Here is a 23,856-nt window from a genome sequence, read left to right as displayed (position 1 = left end):
GGGGCGGGGTCTCCGAGGCATTGGAGAGCGGCTCGTCACGTGACGCGCGGCGGCGGCAGAAGCCCCCTCGGAAGCCGCCCGGCGGAAGTGGGCGTGCGGGCCGGAGTCGCGCGGCGCCGACTGCGCAGGCTCCACATCCGGGAGAGGCGAGGCGAGCAGAAGTGGCGTTGGTCTGGCTGGAGCCCCGGGGTGAATTTGTTAGGCGCGGAGAGGGAGTGATGTCTTCCAGGCTCGGTGCAGGACCCGCCGTGAGTTTCCCGGTTTGGCCGTTATGCTTCCGCGGGAGCGCTGTGGAGCCCGCGGGCCTCGCTTTTGTCCCGAGCTCACCGTTGGTTTTATCCGAGCCGCTCGCAGGCCCCACCCCGCTAGGTCAGAGCTCCCCGTGCCCCTCTTTCTCCCCACTCCTCCGCTGCCGGTGCCTCCCCACCTTGGAGTCAGCGCGTCGCCACATTGCCATTCGTTTCTATTCTTTTCACATAATCCAATGCCTCCCATATCCATTGTCCTCTCTTTTCTCCTCCCTTTAGAGCCTCTATCCAGACAGGGTTTTCAGAATGGGGAAGATGAAGGCTCTGGTGTTGTCACCTGCCCTAGGAAGATAGGACGGCACACTTTTCCTAAAAAAAGCCCTGCCTCCTTCGGTTTGAGGTAGCTGCCCCGGGAGAGCTTCGTGTCTTCTGGGCTCGGGGGAGCTGTCTTTTCGTGGCCAAGGTTCAGAGGTCCCCGGCATTCACTCATGTGCTTGCGTTTGATAGACTTCGGGACCCACATCCTTTAAGCAGCAGAGGAGCACGAGGATCGTGGGAACGAAGACGTAAGTGAGGTTTTCTGGGGTCCGTTTGTGATTAGAACTATCTGTGATGGTGAAAATGTTCTGTATCCGCACTGCCCGGTACTGTAGCTACTAGCCACCTAGGGCTTTTGAGCTCTCGAGATGTGGCTAGTGGGAGAAACTATTTTAAGTTGCTCTTCATTTGAATTATTTTAAATTTGAATAGCCACCTGTAGGTAATGTCCACCTGATTGGACAGGGCAGGTCGAAACCCAGAGACAAACTTGGCCTGCAAAAGTACGAATTATAATAAAAATGGAAGGTGGGAACTCAGTGTAGCTCTCCATTTATGTACTCATGGATATGTTGATGAACATAGGAAGGAATAATAAAAATGACTATAAGACATCCTTGTATTTTCAAACTATTTGGCTTCCAGACTGGCGTATTTTGTATATTGAATGTGCTAAGCTTTTACATATTAATGCAAAAAATAGTTAACTAGGTATTTATTGGAAGGGATTAATTCATTCAGATAACATTTACTAAATTTCTATGTTCCAGACACCACTGACCTGTTTTTTGTCCCTGTACAGTGGTTTGCATGTTCTAGGATTTTATATTAATGAAATTATACATTATGTTGTCTTTTTGCATGATTTCTTTCACTCAGAATAATGATTTTGAATGAAAGTTAGTTTCTAATACTGAATAGCATTCCATTATGGACAGACCATAATTTATTTAGCCATCTACCTTGATGAATATTTGGGTTATTTTCAGTTTGGGGGTATTAACAGTAAAGCTGCTATGAACATTCTTGTGCAAGTCTCTGTGTGGAAAAATGTTTTCGTTTCGCTTGATAAATATCTGAGATGGTATTTATTTACTGGGATGGTATTTAGCATTTAAGATGGTTGGGTCATATGTCAGGAGTGTGTTTAACTTCACAAGACATTACTTGTTTTCCAAAGCGGTGGAATGTTTTACATTCCTGCCACCAGTGTATGAGAGTAAGTCTTTAATTTTAGCTAATTTAGTGGGTATATAATATTGTTTCATTGTGTGTGTTTTTTTAAATTGTATTTTTCAGTTACAATTGACATACAACATTATATTAGTTTCAAGTGTACAACATAGTGCTTAGACATATAACTTACAAAGTAATCACCCTGATAAATCCAGTACCTTTTCCCTCATTTCAAATGTGTTTTATTTCATGGAGCATAGTTACAATAGTTGTTTTAAAGTCTATGATAGTTCCAACATCTAGATTATCTTGGGGTTGTCATCTCTTTATCATCTGTTTCTTTGAGAATTTGCTCACATTTTCCTGATTGTATATTGCATAATTTTGGAATTCTCAAGATTGTGACTGCTATATATATAGACTCTGGGTCGTTTCAGAATCTTCTGGGAAGTGTTAATGTTTTTATTTTAGTAGGTAACCTGTTTAGGTTCAGACCATAAGTTGTTTTGCCTTTTGAGGGCATTGGTTCAATATCAGTTCCATTCTTTGAGTCTTTGCTATGATAGTTTAGGTCTGTTTTGTACATAAATAGCTCATGGGTTAGTCTGAGACTTTTTTTTGGGAGTTTCAAAACTTGTTTTTGCTCTCAAAGCTTTTGATACATTGGTTTGGGTCCATCTCACACTAGTAGCTCAGAGGTTGGTCTGAGACTTATATATTTGTTCAAATCTTATTTCTCTTTTCTAAGCCTTTACAAAAGCTGGTTTGGGTATGCTCCAGACATACATAGCTCAGGCTAAGTTGTGATTTGTGTGGATTCATACCCAAAATTATGGGATCCCTTTTTTGCCTATCTCTTCTCTATGACTCCCCCCACCACACACACACTCTATAGGTATCCCTCTTCCTGGTTTCCTGGCCAGAAAGGTGTAGATTCTATTGGAATTTAGACTGGCCATGATGCTCTGCAAGTGAGGTCCACCCTTGTTGCAAAGCCACACGTGAGGGAGGAAAAACTGGGAAACACACCCTCATTTTTTGAGTCTTCTCCTCAACCCACGTGATTTTACTTGCTTTTCGGAGTCCAGAGTTCTTAGTTATAATCAGCAGGAATGGTGGGCTTACGCCACTATGCCAGAACCAGGACTACTTTGTATTAAATTGATAATGTTAGAGCTCATGTGCAGAGAGCTGAAAATCATTCTGCCCTTTTTGTAACATTTGACATTATCAGTCCCTGTTATTTTTTCTTATTCCCATTTCCATCCCCTTCCTCCCAATAGATAACCATGTTAACAAGTTTGATGTATACCCTTAAATAGAGGGGTGGGCAAAAGTAGGTTTACAATTGTGAGTATGCAAAATACAGAGTTTATTTTTGTACTAGAGGCCTGATACATGAAATTTGTGCAAGAGTAGGCCTTCCTTCCCCCAGCTGCTGGCACCGGCTTCCCTCTGGCCCCTTGCAGGCACCCTAGACCCAGGCTTCCCTTGCAGCCCTGGCTTTGTCCGGAAGGACGTCAGGTCTAATTAGCATATTATGCTTTTATTATTGTAGATAATTATAAATTGATATTTAGAGAGAGAGAGAGAGGGAGGGGGGGAGGGAAACATCAATGTGAGAGTGAATCATCCATCGGCTGCCTCCTGCACAGCCCCAACAAGGGATCAAGCCCAAAACTCAGGCGTGTGCCCAACCAGGATGAAGCCCAATCAACTGAGCCACACCAGCCAGGGCTGTAAACCTACTTTTGCCCACTCCAGTATTTATGAATTCTTGCAAAATAGCTAATAATATTTACATGTGTATTTTTTTTTTATACTTACTGAATTGACATTGTACTATAGATCTTGTTCTGTTTCTCTTTTCATTCAATAGTATGCTTTTTAGCCCTGACCGGTTTGGCTCAGTGGATAGAGCGTCGGCCTTCGGACTCAGGGGTCCCAGGTTTGATTCCGGTCAAGGGCATGTACCTTGGTTGCGGGCACATTACTAGTGGGGCGTGTGCAGGAGGCAGCTAATCGATGTTTCTCTCTCATCGATGTTACCAACTCTCTATCCCTCTCCCTTCCTCTCTGTAAAAAAAAAAAAAATCAATAAAATATATTTTTTAAAAATAGTATGCTTTTTAGTTATGTTCATGTCTCTGTGTGAAATGGTTTATTACTTCTCTCAATTTTACTTACATAGTTTCTTAAGAATGGTCACCTGTATTTCTTCCAACTCCCTGCTCCTTAAACTTCTATTTTAATTCTTACCACCTATACCTCTAAAGTGTTATCTTGAATATGTCAGCTTATCTTTACTACAAAACCTTATCGTTCATGCCCTCATCACCTCATCCATACAACTTCCTTTATTCATTTTTCCTCCATGTATCATCTTCCATACAGCATCCAGAATGACCTTTCTAAACCATAAATCTAAAGTGGCCTCACACTTAGTAATCAGCCAAAGACCTTGTATGCATATGTACCTAATCCATGGATGCAGACAGTGGGGCGATTAAGGCCTGGGGCAGGGGGTGGTGGTGGGCTGGAGGGGGTGGGGAGACGGGGAAGGGGACATATGTAATACTTTCAACAATAAAGATGGAAAATAAATAAATAAAAACATTAAAAAAAATAATAAAGTGGCCTCACACCTTGACAACTGTTGTTCTACCATATCCTGAGCCACCTAGAAGATATTTTGTAGTTAATCATTAAGTTTGTTAATGACATACTGACTTGTCTTGGATTTGGGAATTTGGGTCCAACTATATATCAGATTTCTTAGCCAGCTTAACTAAGACAAGATAGCACCCATCCTTTAGCTATAGGAGCTAAGTATCATGTTGCCTAAGTAAGATAGGGTAGCTCTGACAGGTTTTAGGGAGAAGGCTAAGGGAGAAGGCACATGGATCAAACTAGGGCCTACAAACTGTTCTGTTCCTTTATTCTCAGATATATTACCTAGTTACTGACCCTCTGAGAAATAAGGAGACCTGGACATACCTGGTTACAGATCCAGGGGATCTTCTGGCCACAGAATACCCTATTACTTTAGATTACTTTCTTTTCTTGGATGAATCTAGGAAGGAATGCCTTCTTAGGCTGCAGAGTACTCATTTATGTGAACAGCTTACTCTTTCTGGTTGTAATGAAGTATAATACTAGTTGTATGTGTTGTGTTAGATCAACTGTTGTAATTGTTTGAAGATTATAATCTAAATTGTTTTTATTTTCAGACTTCTTTGTTTTTACAAAGGTAACCAAGTTGGTTATCTTCTTAATGATATAAAATAATTAATAGGAACTTTATTCCACACCCTCCTTTACGGTATATATCTTTGTGTCATATTAGTAGCAGGACCAAGTGCTCCATAAAGGATAACAGTTTCCAGTACACTATTCCTCACGATGATTCCTTAAGCGGCTCATCATCTGCCTCGTCATGTGAACCAGTAAGTGATTTTCCAGCAACCTTCAGAAAATCTACCTACTGTATGAAGATGAGAAGGATCAAGCCAGCTGCTACTCCCCATGTTGAAGGTATCATTTTCATAAGTTTTTAAAAATGTTTTTATTGATTTTAGAGAGAGAGGAAGGGAGAGGGGAAGAGAGAAACATTGATGAGAGAGAAACATCAACATCAATTGGCTGCCTCCTGCCTGCCCCTTACTCGGGATCAAGCCCACAATCTGGGCATGTGCCCTGACCAGGAATCGAACCGGTGACCTCTTAGTCCATGGGTTGACGTCCAACCACTGAGCCATACTCATTCTCTGTATCCTATTCCAAAGACAGAGCATTCTCTAAAGTTATATTTTGAGGTAGCTGCTATACGTGGCCCTTCGATTATTAAGTACCACATATGTGTTTCTTGTTAGTGATTAATTTTTTTAAGGCTATCACATACTGTTAACTTTGTGAATGGTCTCTCTGTTTTATAGAATAAAATTTGCTGATCTTACTCCTTTAGGATATATCAATCTTTCCTCTGCATGATTTGAACCTCTTTCCCCTTGTTCTAGTTTGATCCTCTGCTGAGGGTTTAGGGGCTGGTATTTTCTTGATATTCATAATCTCAAGGGTCCTTAGTAGCCCATTATTTTGAATACTTCTGCCTCAGTGTTACCCTCAGATCAAGATGAAACAAAGTGCACTGCCTGGAGGCTCTTATTATTCACAGGGAACTATTCATCACTTGTGATAGAGAGCAATACAAAAGGAAAAGGGGAGGTTAATAAAGAGTTATACCAACTTCTTTTTTTTTTTTAATCTATTTTATTGATTTTTTACAGAGAGGAGGGGAGAGGGATAGAGAGCTAGAAACATCGATGAGAGAGAAACATTGATTCAGCTGCTTCTTGCACGCCCCCTACTGGGGATGTGCCCACAACCAAGGCACATACCCTTGACCGAAATCGAACCTGGGACCCTTGAGTCCGCAGGCCAACGCTCCATCCACCAAGCCAAACCAGTCAGGGCTACACCAACTTCTTTAACAATGTCACAGGCACTTCTGAGGCCTGTGCTTGCTAACGCTTTTTTCCTTGAGCGGTTCTCAACCTGTGGGTCGCAAACAATGAAAACACATCCTGCGTATCAGATATTTACATTACGATTCATAACAGTAGCAACATTACAGTTTTGAAGGAGCAACGAAAATAATTTTATGGTTGGGTCACAACATGAGGAACTGTATTAAGGGTCGCGGCATGAGGAAGGTTGAGAACCACTGCTTGAGGGCCTTGTGAGGTTTTGAAGGCAGGCCCAGATGTTCACTTCTAGACCCTACTTAGGTCTCGTGTGTATGATATTTCAGGGTCAGGTGGAGTATCAACCAAAGGAAAAAGGAAACCCAGGCAGGAAGAAGATGAAGATTATCGAGAATTTCCTCAGAAGAAGCATAAGCTGTATGGTAATGGAGTAACTTGGCTAGTTCTTTTTCCCTTGGGCACCTGGGCTTTACTCTTTGAGGGAGAGAGACTTTAGGGTTTGGCCCTTGAAACACTCTTGAACCCTTTGAATATTTAGGCAAGGCATGGCTTCCATCCTGCCTTATTTTACCCTCATTTTCCTTCTGTCATGATTTAAGGAATCAGTTGGTTAAGGGACTGGGGCACAGGGTGTTGAGGAGGGGAGGGAAGAGATTTTGGTACTAGAGAGGGGTTAGCAAAGGTGATATGTTGGGCTTCAAGTTTCTGTCTTGCGTCAGGGAGGAAGCAACGGCCTAAAACTCAGCCTAATCCCAAATCCCAGGCTCGTCGTATTCGGAAGGAACCACCAGCTTATGCAGCAGGTATGCGTTCTGTTGGAAGCTTTGTGGGATCTAGTTCTTTCATTCTGATTTTTGTTGTTATTGTTGGTAAAGAAATGATGTAGAAAAGCATTTCTTTAAGAAGGCACAGGTAATAATAGCATGGGTTTGAAGGTCAGACAGACCCTTGTTCAAGTTTTGGCTCTTCATTAATTTTCTCATCTGCCTCAATTTAATTTCTGCAAGCTTCAATTTCCCTGACTCTAAATAGGGATAATAAAGGCAGTCAGAACTGTGAGAATTAAATGGGGTAAAAACATTTAACAAAGTCTCAGACATAGGAAGCACTCAGCAAACTGGCTGTTACATATCTCAGTATCCCATTATTAAATTCTGCTATAAAAAATGTTTCCTGTTGTCAGTTATATCTCAATAAAGCTGGAAAATGTTGCCTAGTTCTTTAAGCCATTGGGATTTGGATGTTTCTTCGATGTTTTTTAATCATGGGGAATTGAGTAGAAGTTTCAGAAACTCCTTACTTGTCTGAAAAAAATAATTTCTAGAAGTTATAAACAATAGGAGACTGTTCCCCAGGAAGGGGAAAAACCATTTTGTGATACTTTTCCTAAGTGCTGGAATTGTGCTTTTTGTTTCTGGAGAGTACCACAGACTATATCATGTTCTTTTATCTTCTTTGTAGGCAGTTTAGAGGAGCAATGGTACTTAGAAATTGTGGATAAAGGCAGTGTCTCTTGTCCTACCTGCCAGGCAGTGGGGAGGAAGACCATAGAGGGCTTAAAGAAACACATGGAAAACTGCAAACAGGTTAGATATTTTGTGGCATTTCATGACTGTTATATTATGATCTTTTACCCAAAGTTTAGACATCTGGCACTGTGTTAGGTATGTTGATTACCATGGAGAAGAGGCAACATTGGGTCATAGGGAAAACATAGGCTTTGGACTGTGGCAGACTTGGGTTTGAATCTTTACTCAGCCACTTACTAGTTGTATCATTTAGCTTTTTATGTATGAGACTCAGTTTCCTCATTTATAAAATAGAAATAAAATAATTACTACTTTGGGTAGTTTATTAGAGGATAAGAAAGAAATAAATAATACATGCTAAATTCCTACCCCATTATTTGGCAAGTATTGGCACTCAGTAAATGGTAGTTTCTATTTTTTAAGAAATGAATTGCCTTTCATTCTTTTTCCTTGAGGATGTGACATGGAGCTTGTGGGATTTTGAGATTTATTGACTGTTGAGTTTGGGAAATAAAAGAGATACAGAGGACGGCATTTGAATAGGACTTCGTGGCATTCTTTTTCTCTGTTGAATAGTCTGGCACTGAGCAGTATTTTTTCTCTGTAGGAAATGTTTACTTGCCATCATTGTGGGAAACAACTTCGTTCACTGGCAGGGATGAAGTATCACGTCATGGCAAATCATAATAGTTTGGTAAGAGTGTCTTCTGTCCTATATGAGCCTATGTGGTGTTTGGGTGTCTTAGATGAGTATAGATAACTCAGCGGAGATGGCTAAGGCTTTGGGACTTTACAGGGGTGTGAGTAAGAAGACCCTTCCAATAGAAGACCTATGTACAATGAAACCTTTGTGGTGGATATATTGGTATTTGTGTGTTTAGGTTAGTCCCAAAGGTTCATACCCTGGGAGGTAGAGGCTTAGAACTCTAATTTCCATTACATTCACTTCCTTGTCTGTCTAGGTCTAGGAGATAGAGAAAGCCAGGAGTCAGATGACATAGGCTTCATGGGCATCAGCTTAGGTGCTAGTCTAGTCCTTGATTCTTTTTTTTTTTTTTTTTTAACTATATTTTATTGATTTTTTTACAGAGAGGAAGGGAGAGAGATAGAGAGTTAGAAACATCAATGAGAGAGAAACATCGATCAGCTGCCTCCTACACACCTCCTACTGGGGATGTGCCCGCAACCAAGGTACATGCCCTTGACTGGAATCGAACCTGGGACCCTTCAGTCCACAGACCGACGCTCTATCCACTGAGCCAAACCGGTTTTGGCTAGTCCTTGATTCTTCTATGATATAATTTTTTTCTATATCTGTCTTTTCCATGAATTATCCGCTTGTTTGCTTCTCTTGCTTTCTAGCCCATTTTGAAGGCCGGAGATGAAATAGATGAGCCAAGTGAGAGGGAACGGCTCCGAACAGTTCTAAAGAGACTGGGAAAGCTCAGGTGCATGCGTGAGGTAAGAACCCGAGGACAGCGCCTCCTTCTGCCTGGAGCCTTAGGTCCATGTCTTCCTGTTATTCTCTTCCATTTCTCCTCCTCCTCCTTCCTTGTAGACCTGGTTCGGTATCATCTTCCAGCATAAGAGTGGCTCCCGCTTTTCCAGGTCTCCTGAACTCATTAATAGGTCTTTATTTTCTTTCTCATCTCCAAAAATTTATTTTTTCCCCTTTATACTGTGTTTGAAGGGGTTTCTTTGCCACCCTTTCTTTGGTGTGATGAAGAGATCCTAGTAACCTCACCGTGAGGAACTTTGATATTGCTGGGTATTTGATATTGGATCATAGACTAAGGAGGAAGCTCTGACACACAAGAGGTGCACAGTTCTAGTTTGTTAAATGTGGACTGAACATTGAATGTGATGCTTGGTGGTAGACAGAGCAGCCGTCGGGCCAGGGACAAGACGGGGGTGTGCCAATGGGAAATGCTGGAGAGGGTCTAGTGACATCAGAGGGTCTATTTGTGTGGAATGGTGGTGGTTGACTGCCTGTGGCTTTGGAGAAATTTAGAGATCATGTCAAAAGATATAAGATTATAGTTTCTGTTTCTCTCCTGTGTTCAGAGTTGCTCTAGTAGCTTCACCAGCATCATGGGATATCTGTACCATGTCAGAAAATGTGGCAAAGAGGCTGCGGAGCTGGAGGAGATGATCTTGAAGTGTCACCACTGTGGGAAGCCATATAGATCGAAGGCTGGACTTGCGTATCACCTGAGGTCAGAGCATGGGCCTGTGAGTACTGATTACTTTCCAGACCCTGTTTGGGGATATATTCTGTGGTAGCTGTTTAGCCCTACATCTTTCCATACATTCTTGGTTCCTCATTTGTATCCTCATTTAATTATGAATGCTTTTGTTCTCTTTTCCTTGTTCTTCCTTTGTTCTCTTATTTCTGCCTTTTGAATTTTCTTAGCTTAGAGAAATCAAAGTTCATTGTACTGTCTAGGCAGAAGTAAACACATTATTATTTTTTAAAGCTTAAGGCATTCTGAATCCCTTAGCTAGAAATTTTGTGGGAATCTGTCCGGCTGTTTTCTGTATTCCAATTTATTTGTCTTGACTTTTTTTTCTGATTACATTTCTACATTCCCCTCACCTCATGTTTGTTTTAAGAGTTACGTTTCAAGATATAGTTTACATATGGCAATTAATATTCACCCTTTTGGTGTACAGTTATAAAAGTTTTGACAACTTCATATAGTCATGTAACCACCACCATAATCAAGATATAGAACAATTTGATAATCTCCCCCAAATTCCTTTATGTCTCTTTGTAATCAGTTCTTCTCACCATTCCCAACCCCTGGCAATCACTGATCTATTTTCTGTCTTTATAGTTTTGCCTGTTTTAGAATATCACGTAAATGGAATCATGCAGTATGCAAACTTTTAAGTCTGGCTAATTTCACTTAGCATAATGCATTTGAGATTCATTTATATGTTGGCATGTATCATTAGTTTATTCCTTTTAATTTGTATCTAGGATTCCATTATATGGATGTCTCACAATTTGTTATCCATTTACCAGTAGAAAAATGTTTGGTTATTTCCATTTGTGGGTAATTATGAATAAAGATGCCATAAACATTTACTTAAAAGTTATTGTATGAGCTGTGGCTGGTGTTGCTCAGTGGTTTGAGTGTTGTCCCATTCACCAAGATTGCCGATTCAATTCCCCGTCAGGGCACATACTTGGGTTGTGGGCTTGATACCCAGTGGGGGGAGTATAGGAGGCAGCCTATAGAGGTTTCTCTCTCTCCCTCTTCCCCTCCCTCTAAAATCAATAAAAACAAAAACAAAAAAAGTTATTGTATGACACTGTTGGTGGGAATGCAAGCTGGTGCAGCCATTATCGAAAACAGTATGGAGTTTCCTCAAAAAATTAAATATGGAACTGCCATTTGACCTAGTGATCCCACTTCTAGGAATATATCCTAAGAGTTCTGAAACACCAATCAGAAAGACTGTACACACCCCTATATTCATAGCAGTGAAATTTACAATAGCTAAGATCTGGAAACAGCCTAAATGCTCATCAGTAGATGAGTGGATAAAAAAGCTGTTGTACATTTACACCATGAAATACTATGCAGCAGTAAAAAAGAAGGATCTCTTACCCTTTGAGACAGCATGGAGGGACCGGGAGAGTATTATGCTAAGTGTAATAAGTCAGAGAAAGATAATATCACATGATCTCACTCATGTGGAATCAAACGAACAAAATAAACTGATGAACAAAATAGATCCAGAGACATAGAAGCATGGAACAGAGGGGAGGCGGGGGAGGGTGGGTTTGAAGAACTTGTATGCATGTATGCATAACCCATGGATACAGACAATAGGGTGGTGAAGGCCTAGGGGGTGAGGTGGGGTAGGACTAGAAGGGGTGAATAGGAGGAAAAAGAGGACATATGTAATAATTTCAACAATAAAGATTTAAAAAAAAGTTATTGTATGAAAATAAGTTTTAACTTTTCTTGGGTAAATACTTAGGAATGGGATTACTAGGTCATATGATAAATGTATGTTTAACTTTATAAGAAACTTTCAAATTGTTTTCCAAAGTGGCTATGCCATTTTGTCTTCTCACCAGCAAAGGATGAGAATTCCAGTTGCTTTGCATCCTCCTCAACACTTGCAATTGTCAGTTTCATTTAAAAAATCCATTCTGAGGTATGTAGTGGTATTTTACTGTGGTTTACTTTTGCATTTCCCTGATTTAATGATGTTGATCATCTTTTCATGTACTTATTGGCAATGTCAATCTTTAGTGAAGTATCTTCATTTGTGAAGTGTCTGTTAAAATCCTTTGTTCATTTTATTATTGGAGTTTTTGTTGTCTTACTATTAAGTTTTGATCATATTCAGAGTTTTTTACATATTCTGGACACAAGTTCTTTATCAGATGTGTTTTGCAATTATTTTTTCACCCATTCTGTAGTATCTTTTCATAGTTTATAGTGTTCTTCAAAGAGCAGATTTCTTAATTTTGATCAAGTACAATTTATCTTTTTTTCTTTTTTTTTAATATATTTTTTATTGATTAAGATATTACATATGTGTCCTTGTCCCCACGTTACCCTCTACCCCCCCCCCCCATGCCCTCACCCCCCCGTTGTCCGTGTCCATTGGTTAGGCCTATATGCTTGCATATAAGTCCTTTGGTTGATCTTTCCCCCTTACCCCCACCCTCCCCTACCTTCCCTCCAAGGCCCGACAGTCCAATCAATGCCTCTCCATCTCTGGATCAGTCCTTGTTCATCAGTTTATGTTGTTCATTATATTCCACAAACGAGTGAGATCCTGTGGTATTTATCTGCTCTCCAGTTCCATCCATGTTGTGGCAAATGGTAAGAGTTCCTTTTTCTTCTTCCTCTTCTTAAAGAATACCTTTCAGCATTTCATATAATGCTGGTTTGGTGGTGATGAACTCCTTTAGCTTTCTCTTATCCGTGAAGCTCTTTATCTGATCTTCTATTCTGAATGATAGCTTTGCTGGATAAAGTAATCTTGGTTGCAGGTTCTTGCTATTCATCACTTTGAATATTTCTTGCCACTCTCTTCTGGCCTGCATGGTTTCTGTTGAGAAATCAGCTGACAGTCGTATGGGTACTCCCTTGTAAGTAACTGACTGTCTTTCTCTTGCTGCTTTTAAGATTCTCTCTTTATCTTTTGCTCTTGGCATTTTAATTATGATGTGTCTTGGTGTGGTCCTCTTTGGATTCCTTTTGTTTGGGGTTCTCTGCGCTTCCTGGACTTGTAAGTCCATTTCTTTCACCAGGTAGGGGAAGTTTTCTGTCATTATTTCTTCAAATAGGTTTTCAATATCTTGCCCTCTCTCTCCTTCTGGTACCCCTATAATTCTGATGTTGGTACCCTTGAAGTTGTCCCAGAGGCTCTTTACACTATCTTCATATTTTTGGAATCTCTTTTTTCTTTTTCGGTTGGGTATTTTTTGTTTCTTTGTATTTCAAATCTTTGACTTGATTCTTGGGATCCTCTTGTGTGCTGTTGGATCTATGTAAATTATTCTTTTTTTTTTTTTTTTTAAAGTTTATAGTTTATTAATCCTCTCATGAAAAATCTGCACAACCATCACAGATAAAGTCACCGAAGAATCTTTACTCCTTCTTTTTGCCAGCACCAACGTTGGCCTTTGCAGTCCCCCTGACTTTCTTCATTCTGTTCTTGCGTTCCTTTCTCTGTTTTCTTGAGGTCTTCTTCTTCTCATATAGGCCATGTCTTGCAAGTCTGTGTTTGGGTTCATTTTTCTTTGCGTAATCCAAGGAATCATAAATCATGCCAAAGCCAGTGGTCTTGCCACCACCAAAGTGGGTTCTGAATCCAAACACAAAGATGACATCCGGTGTGGTCTTATACATTTTGGCTAGTTTTTCCTGGATTTCTGTCTTGGGTACTGTTGCCTTCCCAGGGTGAAGGACATCAATGACCATTTGCTTCCGCTGAAGTAGTCTGTTGGTCATGAACTTCCTGGTCCGGATGGTTACTGTGTCATTCATGATGAAGGTTGGTCTTCAAGCAGCCAGGGAGGAAAAGAGCTGTAAATTATTCTTTATTTCAGTCAGTGTATGCTAAATTTCTAGTTGGTCCTTTTTCATGTCCTCCAGGGTCTCACTCTACTTATTGAGGGATTCATTAAATTTATCGGCGGTTTCCATAAAATTCTTGAAAAACCTTATAAATGTGGCCTTGAACTCTATATCCAGTCGTTTGCTTTCCTCCATTTCTGCCATTTGTGACCTGTTTCTTTGTCTCCGCATTTTGGCTGCCTCCCTGTGTTGATGGAGTGACCCTGCGCGCCAGGTGTCCTGTAGGGCCCAGTGGCTCAGCCTCCCCAGTTACCTGAGGTGCACACTCTTGGTGCACCCCCTTGTGGGCTTTGTGCACAGTCTTGTTGTAGTTATGCCTTGGTTGTTGTAGGATCACTGGGAGGAATTGACCTCCAGGCCAATTGGCTGTGAGAATCAGCTGTGTCTGAAGTGGGAGAACTTCTGTGCTGAAGACACCCTTCTGGGGCAAGACTTGCTTCAGTGGGGCTTTGGTGCTCACTGAGTCTGCCCCCTGAGAGTGTCCCTTATGGATCTGAGGAGTTGCAATCTGGATGGTCCCCCTCTGACCACTGGGTACAGTGGCTCCTGGATCTAAGGAGGTGCTAATTCAGCCTCTGCCTGAGGCCACACAGCAGGAGCCACGAAGAGGCTCAGCTGTGAAGCAATGCAATCCGCTGCGGGGCCTTGGGCCTTCTCTTGGAAGTTCCAGGTCTGCTTGGCCCAGCTACAATTAGGTACATTCACATGCAGAAGCCTCTGCCGAAGCCTGGGTGGGGCGGGGTCTCAGGGAATCAAAGGGCGGAGCAAGCAGCTATGGCTGATTCTCAGCCAGCCCTAAGGAGTCGCGCGTCTCAGTGACCCGATAATTGCTGCAAGCACCTCTAAGGGAAAGCCGCCCTCAAGTTCGCCCGCTGCCAGACAGTCCAGCTTCTCCCAGTATGAGCCCTGGGTCCCCAGAGACTTCCCAGAACTGGAGTTCAGAGCAGTCGGGAGCTTGTGACTCCCTCCGGATTCAAAAAGACAGCCACGTCCTCAGGTGCCACCCCCTTTCACGCGCGAACCACCGTACCTCTGCACTTCACCTCCGCAGCTCCTCTGGCTCTCAGTGTGCTTTTCTTTCCTTCTAGTTGTAGAATTTACACTCTGCCAGCCTTCCTGTTGTTCTGGATGATGTCCGCTCTGTCCTTTTGTGGTATTTTTCAATTGTTGTGGGAGGCAGCAATTTCCCGGTGTTTGTCTATGCCGCCATCTTAGTTCCAGACTATCTTTTTTTCTTTTATGGATAATGCTTTTGTTTTTGTATCGAAGATATTTTTGCCCAACCCAATGTATAATTTTCTATTGCTGCTGTAAAAAGTATCACCACAAACTAATGGCTTAAACAATACAACTATATTATCTCACAGTTCATTAGGCCAGGAGTCCAGGTATAGTTGGTTCAGCTGGCTCCCCCGTGTAGAGCCTCACCAGGCTGGAATCAAAGTTTCATTAGGGCCATTCCTTTCTGAGGCTTGAGAGGAAAATCTGTTTCTAGGCGCCTTAAGGTTGTTTAAGAATTCCATTCCATGCAGGTGTAGGACCCCATTTCCTTGCTTGCTGTAGGCCAGGAGTTGTTCTCAGCTCTAAAGGCCACCTACATTCCTTGGCTCATGGACCCTTCATTTTCAACAACAGCATTGAGTTTATCGCATTCTTTGAATCTCTCTTGCCTCTTCTTCTGTCACATCTCTCTTACTTAAAGTCAACTGATTATGGACTTTAATTAGATCTATAAAATACTTTCACATCAGCACCTAGATTAGTGTTTGCATAACTGATGACTGCAGCCTAGCCAAGTTGACACATCAATAAGCCATCAGACCCCTAATAGTATATTGTATGTTAATTGTAACTGAAAAATACATTTGACAAAATTATACTTAGGATCACCAAAAATTTATCCCTTGGTTTCTCCTAGAAGTTTTGTTGTTTTATGGTTTACACAGGGCTTTTATCCATTTTGAGTTAATTTTTGTAATGTGAGGTAAAATGTACATTAAGATGGTGGAGCTTTATGATAGTGATTACAAGCTAATGAATAGTTCTTTTGCTATAGAGAGCATAAAGGACAGCCTTTAATCGCCCCTTATGGAAGACACTTCTCAGGCTTGTGTTTTGTTTGCTATGTTTCATTTTTGCAGGTCTTTCCAGGGTCAGGACAGTCGGAGTGCTTAAAAGAGATGAGCCTGGAGCCAAAGAGTGGGGGCAGAGTTCAGAGGCGTTCTGCCAAGATAGCTGTGTACCACCTGCAGGAGCTGGCCTCTGTGGAACTGGCCAAGGAATGGCCTAAGAGGAAGGTTCTTCAGGATCTGATACCTGATGACCGGAAGGTAAGGTAGAAACTTGTATTACTTTTGAAGGAGTATGTCTGATACTATGCTTGTTACATAAAGAAGAGTAAATGCACTTGAGTGAGTGTACGATAAACAATGCTTTGCTTCTTTTTTTTAATTTTATTTTTTAATCCTCTGCCAGGGACATTCTTTCATTGATTTTTAGAGAGAGTGGAAGTGAGAGGGAAAGACAGAGAAATATTGATGTGAGAGAAACACATTGATTGGTTGCTTCCTGCACGAGCCCTGACCAGGGCCGGGGCCGGGGAGGAGCCTGCAACCAAGGTATGTGCCCTTGACTGGAATTGAACCCGGAACCCTTTGGTCTGCAGGCTGATGTTCTATCCACTGAACCAGAACTGGCTAGGGCATATTTTGCTTCTTTATCCTTGGAGATTAAGTACATTTGATCCAGCTCCAGTGTTTCTGATCATGTAGGTCTTAGAGAAACAGTATGTTTCAGAAGCTCCTTTAAGGAGCCTCTTAATTTTGAACCATTCTCGTGGGCACCTAAATTCCCAAATTAATTTTTGCTTGGTCCTTGCCTAATGTGTTTCCACTTTGTTAGTTCATATGTAGTAGTTTATATTTAACTGAGGTAAATGCTAAACGCTTGATTATGGTGTGTTGTCCAGTTTTTTCCATGGCAAAATTACAATTTTCCCCTTTCTAATTAGTGAATATTTTGTGGAGAGATTGATACTACATAATTAACCTGTGTTTTATCATACTTCTACCCACTTACTTTAGCATCCATCAATGATTCATGCTTGCAGCAATTATTACTATGGTGTTTGCTTAATGATTTTTTTGTTTTTTGTTTCCATCATTTCTTCTACAATTATTAAGAGATAGTTCTGTCCTTTTCTTCTAATTTGTTTTATATGAGTATAGACCAGGGGTGGGCAAACTTTTTGACTCGAGGGCCACAATGGGTTCTTAAACTGGACCGGAGGGCCAGAACAAAAGCATGGATGGAGTGTTTGTGTGAACTAACATAAATTCAAAGTAAACATCATTACATAAAAGGGTACGGTCTTTTTTTTTTTTTTTTTTTTTTTTTTAGTTTCATTCATTTCAAACAGGCTGGATCCGGCCCGCGGGCCGTAGTTTGCCCACGGCTGGTATAGACTCATGGGTATTTATTTTATTCAGTGGCCTATGATTCAATGCTATTATTATTTATTTTGCTGCTCAAATTGCCCCAGATTTGGCCATCAAAAGCTCTTTTTAACATTCCCCTATCATTTAAAAATATATATTTTTTTTTCTTTTTTTTTTTTAATTGCTTAAAGTATTACAAAGAGTATTACATATGTCTCCTTTTTTTTCCCCCCGCCCTTGACAATCCCCTGGCCTCCCCTACCCCCCAGTGTCTTATGTCCATTGGTTATGCTTATATGTATGCATACAAGTCCTTTGGTTGATCTCTTACCCACCCCCCCTCCTGCCCTCCCACCCTCCCCGGCCTTCCTGCTGTAGTTTGACAGTCTGTACTATTGATTTCAGAGAAGAAGGGACAGGGAGAGAGAGAGATGGAAACATCAATGATGAGAGAGAATCATTGATTGGCTGCCTTCTGCATACCCCCCCACTGGGGATTGAGCCTGCAACTGAGATATGTACCCTTGACCAGAATCAAACCTGGGACCCTTTGGTCTGCGGGCTGATACTCTATCCCCTGAGCCAAACTGGGTAGGGTAGTTTCAGGAACTTTAAAGGGTCTTACATATTACAATTTTTTTTTTATATATGAAGATATACTTGTGGAACTCCAAAATTACTTGAAGAGCTGGGTTGAAACTTTTGGAGTGTTTTGGAAGTTGGATTCTTCAATAAAATCTTTCTTATCTTGTAGTTAAAATACACTCGCCCTGGGCTACCTACCTTCAGCCAGGAAGTACTACATAAATGGAAGTCAGATATCAAGAAGTACCATCGTATTGAGTGTCCTAACCAGGTGGTTCTTTCTCATTCATTTATTCAGTAAATGTTTATCAGGCATCTGCTGTTGTTTCAGTTATTTATTCCTTTGTGACAAATTCCCTGAACCTAAGACTCTTAACATCAATTATTTTATTTGTTCACAATTCTGTAATAATTTTGTCAGGCCCGGGGTAGTTTTCCTGCTGTACATGGCATCAGCTAAGATCACTCATAGGTTGCATTCAGCTGGAAACTCAGATGGGACCTGAATGTCCAAGATGGCTTCTATGCAGCTAATTGATCTGGAGCTTGGCTCTCCACATGGCCTCTCTCTCTAGCAGGTAGTTAGATTACTAGCAGAGTACATATTCTAAGAATATGAAAGTGGAAGCTGAAGATCTCTTAAGACCTAGTTGCAGAATTTGTTCAGCATCTCTCCATGGCATTCTATTGGTCAAAGGAATCATAGTGCTAACCCAGATTTAAGGAGAGGATAAACAGACTCCACTGTTTGATGGGAAGAGTGGCAGAGAATTTCCAGCCATCTTTAATCTAACTTACCTATATATACAGTACTTTCCAGAGGAGTAGATATATAAGAAATAAAAGATGTTTGTACTAAAGAAAGCAGATTTTTAACAAAATCTGTGTAATTTTCTGTGTTTAAGTATCAGAAAAAGTACCAGGGATAGGAATATGTTGAGCTTTTGTAAACAACTTGTTTACCTCTTTATCTTTTTATTTATTTATTTTTACCTTTTGTTGGTTTTCCTTCTTGCTTTTGTGGCTTGCATGTGAATTCTTTTCCTGTTTGGTTGTGGTATAAACGTAAGGTTGGTCCTAGCGAACAACCAGATTGCTGAGAGAAGGATGCTCTTTTGTATAGTCCTCATGTTGTTTTTTTCTTCTTTTTTTCAGGGTTGTGAGGCTGTCTACAGTAGTGTGTCTGGCCTTAAAGCTCACCTGGGCTCTTGTACTTTGGTTTGTAACTTTCTGAACTACTTATCTTAACATGACTTCTGAACTAGAAGAGAACTCAGTTTAGATGAACAGCTAATTGTCCTGTTTTCTGTTGTCTTCAGAGGCTGATTTAGTTTTTTATGTCCCAAAGAATCTTGGTCTATTATTGGGTGGGATGCCAGGTTATGTCCAAAGTGCAGAAAAGGCCAACATAGCCATAAGTCATATCAACTGAAGAATTTGGAGAAAAATATCTTAGTTCTGAATCCCTACCACACTGGACCTGACCTGTCTAATTGGGCCTTAAACTTTCTAGAGTCAGTTTACATGCACTTAAATGGACTAGTGAAGATACGTAAATGCATCTGAACTGTACTGGCCTCTGGAGGTGGGAGGTGGGATCCTTGGGTGTCAGATTAAGGTCACCTCACTGAGTCTTTTCCATGTTGACCCAGGTGCCCTACAACCCACCAGCCATGGGGATTGGTGCCACTTTCCAATCCCTTTTAGAAGTATCTCTTCACACAAAATGAACATCATGGAAACAGCTTCAGGAGGGGAGAGGAGTCTCAGTTCAAGGCAATAAGAGGGTTGTAGGCATCCAAACCAGATCTGTCCAGGAATGCTTAAGAGCTGGTCGTCTTGATCTTAGTTTCTGAGTCCTTAAACTCTGTTATGGATGATACTCTCCTAATCCTGGATTTCTAAGTCACTCTTTGCAGCAATGGAGTATATTGGGGAGAATTATACTTCGGTGGCTATAGTGAGGGTCAGAAGTTTGATAATTTTGGGGGAGAAACCAAGAGAACCTTGGAAGTGAAGTAACAAACAAGAGAAGATAGAAAGGTGTGACATGTCACATAATAAAAGTAGGAGGATTTGGGGTTGTGTTGAGGGGGTGGGAGGTTTTGGTAGAGAATTGCGTCAGGATAGATACATAGTGGTGATAGTCTGCCCGAGCTGTTTTTCCTAAATATATTGCTGTTTTGGATTTTCTTCCTTCTTACCTTTGCTGAAGTAGAATCCCTTCTTTTCATCAATAACAGTCCCTACATGTGGCCCAGGTATGTGTTCCTGAGTTTGCCAATAATACTCTTTTCTTTAAAATAGGGAAACTTTGTGGCTGGAAAATACAAGTGTCTTCTATGTCAGAAAGAATTTGTGTCAGAGAGTGGTGTCAAGTATCACATCAACTCTGTCCATGCTGAGGTGAGGGTCCTGCTTTCTCACAGTGTTTTTCTCTTCTAATCATATTTCCTTTTCCCATACATACACCATAGGAGAGATGGATTTTGTGTCTGTTTTGTGGGCTAGGACAGTCAGGGAAAGTAAAGTGGTTACCAGAGACATTGGAGTTCAATCCAGTTAAATCAGGCATTTGGGAACCAGGCTGAATTTACACCTTCTTATTTAACAGCAGTCGCTCTACTTCCATTTTCTAATATTCTTTTTAAAAAGAAGTTGGGGTTTTTTTTTATTGATTTTAGAGAGGAAGGGAGAGGGAGAGAAAGATAGAAACACCAGTAATGGGAAAGGACCATTGATCGGCTGCCTCCTGCATGCCCCACACGGGATTGAGCCTGCAACCTGGACATGTGCCCTGACCCAGAAGCGAACCATGACCTCCTGGTTCATAGGTCGCCACTCAACCACTGAGCCACATTGGCTGGGCTTCTAATACTCTAACGCAGGGGTCCTCAAACTACGGCCCGCGGGCCACATGCAAATACAAATATTGTATTTGTTCCCATTTTGTTTTTTTACTTCAAAATAAGATATGTGCAGTGTGCATAGGAATTTGTTCATAGTTTTTTTTTAAACTATAGTCCGGCCCTCCAACGGTCTGAGGGACAGTGAACTGGTCTCCTGTTTAAAAAGTTTGAGGACCCCTGCTCTAACATCTTTGAGCGACCTGTTTTTAATGCTACTTAAAATACCTCATGGAGCCCAGCTGGCTGATTGATGATTCTCTCTCATCATTGATATTTCTATCTCTTTCTTCCTTCCTCTCTGAAATCAATAAAAACATATTATGAGAAAATAATAAATACTGCATAGAAACACATATAAAAGACATTGAGACAGTTGAGGAATTTTGAATATTAACTATATTAAATAATAGCCATGTGTCCATGTTAATATTTCAAAATGTGATCATTGTAGTTATGCAGAAGAACACCCTTGTTCTTAGGCAAATACATGCTGAAGTATTTAGGGATGAAGTAACATGTCTGCAACTAACTTGCAAAATGGTTCAGCAAAAAGAAGGAAGGAAGGAAGGAAAGGAGAGAGAGGTGAACAATGATAAATCTAGGTGTTCATTAAATTAATAACTTTTCTGAAGATTTGTAAATTTTCAAAATAAAAACTAAAAAACTCTGTTTTGCCCTAACCATGCCTTTTTAAATTCTTCCCACACCTCTTTATGCTTTCCACTATGTTTTGACTGGATAGTGTTTCTGTTTTGCCTTGTAGGATTGGTTTGTTGTAAACCCAGCAACAACCAAAAGCTTTGAAAAGCTGATGAAGATAAAGCAGCGGCAGCAAGAAGAAGAAAAGCGGAGACAGCAGCACAGGAGCAGGCGGTCTCTGAGAAGGCGGCAGCAGGCTGGCATGGAGCTTCCTGAGCCAGCAGAGCTGAGTCTTAGAGCAGGGAAAGATCAGAGGAGGAATAACGAGGAACTGCTAGTGTCGACCTCCTGTAAAGAACCAGAGCAGGAACCAGTGCCAGCACAATTCCAGAAAGTGAAGCCCCCAAAGGCTAATCATAAACGAGGAAGGAAATAGGCAGGCAGTGTGAGAGCGCTCCTCGGAGAGTGGATGGATGCTCTTATCCCGGGGACCTGTGCTGGAGGACTGAGTTACGGGGCTGCGTGAAGAGAAATGTCCTCTTTCAGTTGTTTGTGGAAAGCTACAACTTTCTCAACTCCTTTCTCCTGTATAAATTTCACTGTTTTCCCTACTTACTCACTTTGACAACCTCCCTTCCCCAACCCTTTTTTGGTAGGTTTTCCTGCTATTCCTCACTGGAGTCTATTATTTTTCTCTTATCTTGCCCAAAGAGCTCCCTCTTAAGGCCAACCACAGGCCCCTCTTGCCTTGTACAAGACTAAGAAAACTGGTTGTTCTTTTCTTCCTGGGGTGTAGAATGTTCTTGGAAGTTCTATTGATTTAGTAGTCTCCATCGTCAAGTTTATAAAACAATTCCACATTAAATTTTTAAAACCATACTGATTAATCATTTTGTATTTGTGCTATAACAAGCCTAGAAGCTAGAATAACATTACTCTCTTTGGGAAACAAACTTTATGGAGGTTGTTCTCAATATGGTTTTAGGATTGAAAGAAAGAACTGGGTTTAGGATGAAAAAGCTAGAACTTCCCTACACTAATTCTACTGGGAGGTGTTTTGTCTGCCCCAAGTAGCAGTGACCAACTAGACCCACAGGCATAAAAAAGCAGCCTTAGGACTAGTATGTACCAAACATTGAAGTGGCTGGAAAGAAGAAACTAGAAGAAGCAATAAATACTGCCTCAACTTTCCTGTGGCTTGAGGCCTCCTCATCTGTCGTAATTGGTGCCCTCCTCAAGTTTGTTTTGCCCTCTTGGTTCTAAGGATTGAGAAATAACCAGGTTGATTGCCCCTGATTTTTTGATACAGAATCCTAGTGTTCCTGGTAATGCCACGAGATCGGTAGCCAAGACACTCGTTCCTTCTCTCCTGGACTTGACCTCACTTGCTAGTCTACACTCCACTAAGTCCTCATCCCTCCCTTTAGTCAACCTCTGTCTGAATTTTCTGAGAATATTGCTGTCTATCCTCTTTTATGTGTGTTCTATTGTCTTTAATCCTGAGACTTTGACACCAGATATTGATATTTACCTGGAGTTGGAAAGAAAAATTCTTTTTCTGTACCTCATGCCTAGCTGATGTCTAATGGGCTGTTAGATGTTTTGAAATAAGTGAAGGACATGGTATATCCGCTGTACATTGTCATTTGCAGTTGTGCTCTTAGAGCCCTTTCAGTAGATGAGGATTGTCAGGGAGAAGAAATGAAGAAGCTATATTAATTTCTGGTAAGACTTGGGAAATGTTTGGCAATGACAAAAGAAATAAATGACTCTGTTAGATTGATGTTTCCAGTGTCCATTGACTCCGACCTGCTACAGTAGGTCCTTGGGTTATGTCGGAGATCCGTTCCTACTGCGCAACATAACGCGATTTTTGCCGTAAGTCGGAACCCACCTACATAAGCACCTACATCACTCACATGGGCACATACACAGCAGTAATGAAGTGAAACAGTAAAAAAAAATTTAAAAGAAAGATAATTCCTGACCTTATGGTAAATAAATAATAAAAAACATAAAGCACATATGTACATACGTCAAAATGACGGAACATTTTTTTTTTATTATAAAATAAATGGGAGATGGCGATGTAACCACGAAATGACATATGTCGAGTCTGACGTACCCGAGGACTGTCTGTATTTGACTCCTTGCTGATACAGCATATAGGATAAGAAGGCTAGGGAGTGGAGTGAGTTTGAAATAAGTACCAAATGCAATTATCTCAGTTCTTAAGCCTCAAAAATCTGCTGGCTAAAATGAATAATTTGAGATTAAAGTGAATTAAGTATAGGAAACTTGCCCAATCTCATGCCACGCCCTTATAGGCACTCTTTGTTCTTCTTAATTGATTTTAGAGAAAGGGAGAGAGATTGATGTGAGAGCATAACACCAGATTCACTATCTGGGACAGCCGTGGGC

The 23,856-nt window shown here is 41.0% G+C and overlaps 2 protein-coding genes across 5 annotated transcripts; one reads left to right on the top strand and one right to left on the bottom strand.

Annotated features, from left to right (window-relative positions):
- The first annotated feature begins 92 nt into the window (after window positions 1-92).
- On the top strand, window positions 93-23,218 carry ZNF512 (zinc finger protein 512). 4 transcript variants are annotated; one of them, XM_059660276.1, is made up of 15 exons: window positions 97-248; window positions 528-648; window positions 756-814; window positions 5,089-5,276; window positions 6,553-6,648; window positions 6,946-7,029; window positions 7,688-7,812; window positions 8,363-8,449; window positions 9,118-9,216; window positions 9,820-9,987; window positions 16,007-16,195; window positions 18,057-18,158; window positions 19,043-19,105; window positions 20,195-20,293; window positions 21,560-23,218. In XM_059660276.1, exons 4-15 carry the CDS (start codon window positions 5,231-5,233, stop codon window positions 21,869-21,871), a joined length of 1,470 nt encoding a protein of 489 aa, XP_059516259.1. In that variant the 5' UTR covers window positions 97-248; window positions 528-648; window positions 756-814; window positions 5,089-5,230; the 3' UTR covers window positions 21,872-23,218. The 4 variants fall into 4 exon arrangements, with proteins under 4 accessions (XP_059516257.1, XP_059516258.1, XP_059516259.1 ...); XM_059660274.1 differs by lacking the exon at window positions 528-648 and having other exon boundaries at window positions 93-248; XM_059660275.1 differs by lacking the exons at window positions 528-648; window positions 6,946-7,029 and having other exon boundaries at window positions 93-248.
- On the bottom strand, window positions 13,282-13,827 carry LOC132213526 (small ribosomal subunit protein eS24-like). Its single transcript, XM_059660273.1, has one exon. It carries the CDS (start codon window positions 13,773-13,775, stop codon window positions 13,377-13,379), a length of 399 nt encoding a protein of 132 aa, XP_059516256.1. The 5' UTR covers window positions 13,776-13,827; the 3' UTR covers window positions 13,282-13,376.
- Window positions 23,219-23,856: the final 638 nt, after the last annotated feature.

This window comes from Myotis daubentonii, chromosome 12, assembly GCF_963259705.1.
Source record: "Myotis daubentonii chromosome 12, mMyoDau2.1, whole genome shotgun sequence".
NCBI lineage: Eukaryota > Metazoa > Chordata > Mammalia > Chiroptera > Vespertilionidae > Myotis > Myotis daubentonii.
The sequence above is the reverse complement of the archived record's forward strand: the minus strand, read 5'-3'. Positions and strand labels throughout refer to the sequence as shown.

Excerpts from the sequence above, each read along its gene's own strand:
- ZNF512 (XM_059660274.1), top strand. The coding sequence starts at position 219 with ATGTCTTCCAGGCTCGGTGCAGGACCCGCC. Across the intron at positions 18,159-19,042 it reads GTATTGAGTGTCCTAACCAG|GGTTGTGAGGCTGTCTACAG; the intron begins GTGGTTCTTTCT and ends TCTTTTTTTCAG. Across the intron at positions 20,294-21,559 it reads TCAACTCTGTCCATGCTGAG|GATTGGTTTGTTGTAAACCC; the intron begins GTGAGGGTCCTG and ends TTTGCCTTGTAG.
- LOC132213526 (XM_059660273.1), bottom strand. The coding sequence starts at position 13,775 with ATGAATGACACAGTAACCATCCGGACCAGGAAGTTCATGACCAACAGA.